The sequence below is a fragment of the Geospiza fortis genome, unplaced genomic scaffold, assembly GCF_000277835.1.
Source record: "Geospiza fortis unplaced genomic scaffold, GeoFor_1.0 scaffold54, whole genome shotgun sequence".
Taxonomy (NCBI): domain Eukaryota; kingdom Metazoa; phylum Chordata; class Aves; order Passeriformes; family Thraupidae; genus Geospiza; species Geospiza fortis.
This window is the reverse complement of record NW_005054301.1, coordinates 7,624,418-7,628,634: the sequence shown is the minus strand read 5'-3', so window position 1 is coordinate 7,628,634 and position 4,217 is coordinate 7,624,418. Positions and strand designations below refer to the sequence as shown.

General features: G+C 54.4%; 1 protein-coding gene across 1 annotated transcript in view; it reads left to right on the top strand.

Annotated features, from left to right (window-relative positions):
* PAX9 (paired box 9) overlaps positions 1-4,217 on the top strand; it is a 21,292-nt gene continuing 17,075 nt past the window's right edge. The window contains 4 exon segments of the mRNA XM_031065386.1: positions 1-85; positions 1,003-1,233; positions 1,236-1,592; positions 3,918-4,057. Coding sequence (XP_030921246.1) covers positions 82-85; positions 1,003-1,233; positions 1,236-1,592; positions 3,918-4,057 — 732 coding nt within the window. The 5' untranslated portion in view covers positions 1-81.

Here is a 4,217-nt window from a genome sequence, read left to right as displayed (position 1 = left end):
CGCAGGACGCCGGGAGCCTGTTCCCGGGCATAGGGATCCGTTGGGATTTAGGGCCGGCCTCGAGGTGTCCCGCTCAGAGGAATGGGTAAGTGGCCGGGAGCCGCAGGAGGGTTCAAGTGCTGTCAAGAGAGGGGGAGCACCCGTGCGCAGTCATCTGCCACCGCCGCGGCTCCCTTATTGACTTTGCTCGTGTTCCTACAAGTTGTAAGAACATGTTGAGGGTCAGGAGCAGGGGAGAGAGAGAGAGAGCTAATGACTAGTCGGCTTGTTATTAGTGTTATTAGGCGAGTGCGAGGCAGGATCGCAGCCGAGCGGATGGCTGCAGCCCGTGACACGTTGTATATTATTCCTGACACCGATCGTAGCAGTTAACATTTTAACACGCTTGTTTTACAGCCCAGTGTAATCGTGCTGTTAAGCGAAAGGCGCTAACAGCACCAGGAACGGTCTTTAAAAAGTTAGTCCCGACTCAGAAGCACCGCGCTGCCCTCGTCTCTCCCAAGATGTAAAAGAATTTCCTCAACTACTTTTCCTTCCTCCCCCTCCCCCGCGCCTTAGAAGATGTTTTTATTTTCTTTTTGTTTTCTTCGCGTTCCTTTATCCTGTGGCAATAAAGCTGACTTGTCTGTTGGGGCGATCTCATTTTTCATCTCTGGAATGTGCTTATTTTTGGGAATATGCTTGATGCACAGTCCGGAGAGCTCCGACATTTGTTGCTACGGATTATCTTTCTATCTGTAATTTCTTTTTTCTTTCTTTCTTTCTTTGTCTCTCTCTCTCTTTTTTTTTTTTTAACTTCTCATTTATCTTCCTCCCTTCCCTTTGCTTCCTTCGGTCTCGGGGGCATCCCGCTATTATAAAGAAGCGTGCGTGGAGTGACCGGGAGTGGGGGAGGGGGGGGGTCCCTGTCTGTGACATCTGTCTGTGATGAGGAGCAACTCAGACGCCCCCTTCTATGCCGTCCGCCGTATCCGACGGCTGTGTTTGTGCATTTGCTTGCAGAACCTGCCTTCGGGGAAGTGAACCAGCTCGGAGGGGTGTTTGTCAACGGGAGACCCCTGCCCAATGCCATCAGGCTGCGGATTGTGGAACTGGCGCAACTGGGTATCAGGCCGTGTGACATCAGCCGGCAGCTCCGCGTTTCCCACGGCTGTGTCAGCAAAATCCTGGCTCGCTACAACGAGACCGGCTCCATCCTACCGGGGGCTATCGGCGGCAGCAAGCCTCGGGTCACCACCGGGATCCGGGCATCTTCGCCTGGGAGATCCGGGATCGCCTGCTGGCCGATGGCGTGTGTGACAAGTACAACGTGCCGTCTGTCAGCTCCATCAGCCGCATCCTCCGGAACAAAATCGGGAACCTGTCTCAGCAGAGTCACTACGAGTCTTACAAGCAGCACCAGCCGCCCCCACAGCCTGCTCTGTCCTACAACCACATCTACCCCTACCCCAGCCCCATCGCTGCTGCAGGAGCCAAGGTGTCCACCCCTCCCGGTGTGCCGGCGATCCCCAGCACCATGGCCATGCCCAGGACGTGGCCGTCCTCTCACTCGGTGACGGACATCCTGGGGATCCGGTCCATCACAGACCAAGGTGAGAAATGGGGGGAGCCGGGGCCACAAAGGCAGCCAAACAGGGCCGGAGCGGTTCGGTTCCCTGCTCCTGGGTTCTTTCCTCTCCGAGGGTAGGAAGGTGGTTTCGTTGTTTAATTCGGGAAACCCTTGGCGTTTTCCCCGGCATTGTCAGGGCGCTGAGCTCCCTGGAGGATGCGTCTCGAAACGTGGGCAGACCGAAGGGCCTGGGTGGGCTGCAGACGGACCAGCAAACAGGACACATCGGCCGTCACCTCCGCCTCTGTGACCCGGGAGGTGGGGACGCTGGCCGGAGGGACTGGCCCGGGGTGCGGCGGCACCAGGGCGCACTCGGTCCCGGTCCCGACCGAGGGTCGCTGCCGCACTTCGGTCACGGGCGCTGCCTTGGCGTTACTGAGAAATCAATTTTCTGTAGTTTTCGCAATCAGCCCAAATTTTCTTCGGCAGGAAGTTCAAATGTCATCTAATTGCTTTCATTCTGACGGCGTATTTTCCTCCGAAGCGGTGGTCTACGAAAACCAAAGGCCCAAGGTCTGCCTCTTTTATCCCTTGCACATTCTTTCGGTTCCTCCGCCTGGAAACTGTGTCGCGTCTCCCAGCCGCTCGCTAGCAAGGGACATTTTTTCCATTTCGGTCTTTGCCAGTGAACTAACAGCGAAAGCGTTACTCAAAGTGTCACTGAAAACAACAGTCCAAAATAACCTTTGCCTACAGCGATCTCTGTGTCCCAGTCTTCTCTCAGTATTAGTGGAGAGGTGGGAGCTGTGATCTCTGTTTTCACTGCCTTTTTAACAGCAACAATCCAGTCCTACCAGCATTTCAAATGCAAAATGATCCTTTAGGCATTGCAGAATAATTTTTTTTCTTATTTAATCAGAAAGGTGATTTTTTTTCAAGCAACACACAAGCACTTTTTTTTATATGTATACATGCAAAAAATGTAAGTTTGTTCTTCTTTGCCCTTCACGATATAAACTTTATTCTAGTCCTCACTGGCACGAACAATGTACTTGTTTCTGAGTCGACTTTAACAAATACACGCCTGGCAATCTCTGAGGCAATCTAGAGGTAGTGCTGGCAATGAACATTAAAAAGAATGAGTGCATTACAATCACATGAGAAACTTACGGTTTGGGTGGGGTTTTTTTGTTTTTGTTTTGTTGTGGGGTTTTGTTTGTTTTGTGTTGGTTTTTTCTTTTTTCTTTTTCTTTTTTTAAGTGAGTTCCTCCTTTATTAACACCACATTGGCAGGCAGGCCTCTAACGGTGCTGCCGGGTGCCCCGCTATCTGTCCCGTCTCCCTCAGCCCCCGCAGCGGCACACATCTTTCTGCTGTGTGAGATCTCCCCCTCCCCTTCCCGTCAGAGCGTCGGGGCTGCGGAGTGGCCGATGCCGCAGATGGGGGCTGCTCGCCCTTGATTTATAGGGTAAACTGACCTTGCTGACACGGAAAGGAAGCCCCTATTCATGGGAAAGTGTGAGATCAGCAGAAAAGGGCGCTCGCCGAGGGAGCTCAATTTCTTAAGACAACTTCAGATTTGTGCCTTTCCCCAGCACGGCGAGGGGCCGGGCGGGGTGGTGTGGCAGGAAAGCCCCCTCCCACGGCGGCTCCGATGCGGCCGGGCGCGGGGCTCGGGGCAGGGCTCCCCCTCCTCTGCCCCTGGCTCCCCGGTGCGGGAATTTGGCCGTTCGAGGAATTTGTCCGCCAGCAAAACATCCCGATATGCCCATGGCGCAGCTGATAAGCATGTAAATAATAGAACTGTTACTTCTTTTCCTCCCCGTTTTCTTATCTTCTTCCTTTTATTTCCCTATTTAAAAAAATACATTTATTTATTTACTTTTATGATTCATTTTCTTTTTCTCCCAAAAATTGTTTGGAGCCCAGTTCATCTGCAGGCGTGTCAGGTCCGTTTGTAACACGGGGTATCGTTTCTCTTCTGACTCACAAATACACACGCGGCGGTTGCCGTAAATACCCCTTAGGAGCTCCTGGGGGATAAATGCCGGGCGGCAGCTGCGTCCCGCCAGTGCGGGGATGTGGGGACGGGCGAGCCAGTCAGCTGTGGGCTGGGTTGCTAAACTCTGTCACAGGTTTCACGGGGGGAGCTGACTGCCTTCTGCCCACGAATCACCGTCTCAAGGAGCTCCCGGGAGCTTCAGCGAGGTGCGGCGGGCGAGGGTCCGGCTTCCCCTTAGCTGTGCCCCACAGAGTTCCTTCCGTGGGGAGAGGGAGCCGTCTCCATCCCGGAGCAAAGCCATATCCACCTCCGAATCCCAGCCTCTGCCTCTAACTCGCTCTCTCCCGCTCCTTTGTTTTCTAGCAGTGAATGACACTTCGCCTTACCCCAGCCCCAAGGTGGAGGAATGGAGCAGCTTGGGCCGAAACAGCTTCCACCCGCCGACTCAGCATGCCGTGAACGGGCTGGAGAAGAGCTCCCTTGAGCAGGAGGCCAAGTACAGCCAGGTGAAGAGAGAGGCGGGGGGCGGGCAGTGATGCACAGGGCTCCCGAGCTCGGCCTCGGGCTACCGTCCTCGGTTTGGAGCCGGTGCCGGACTTTCTTCGGTTTTGGTTTGCAAGGACGGGCGGGAAAACGCCTGGCTCTCTTCGCTCCTCTCTCCGCTTC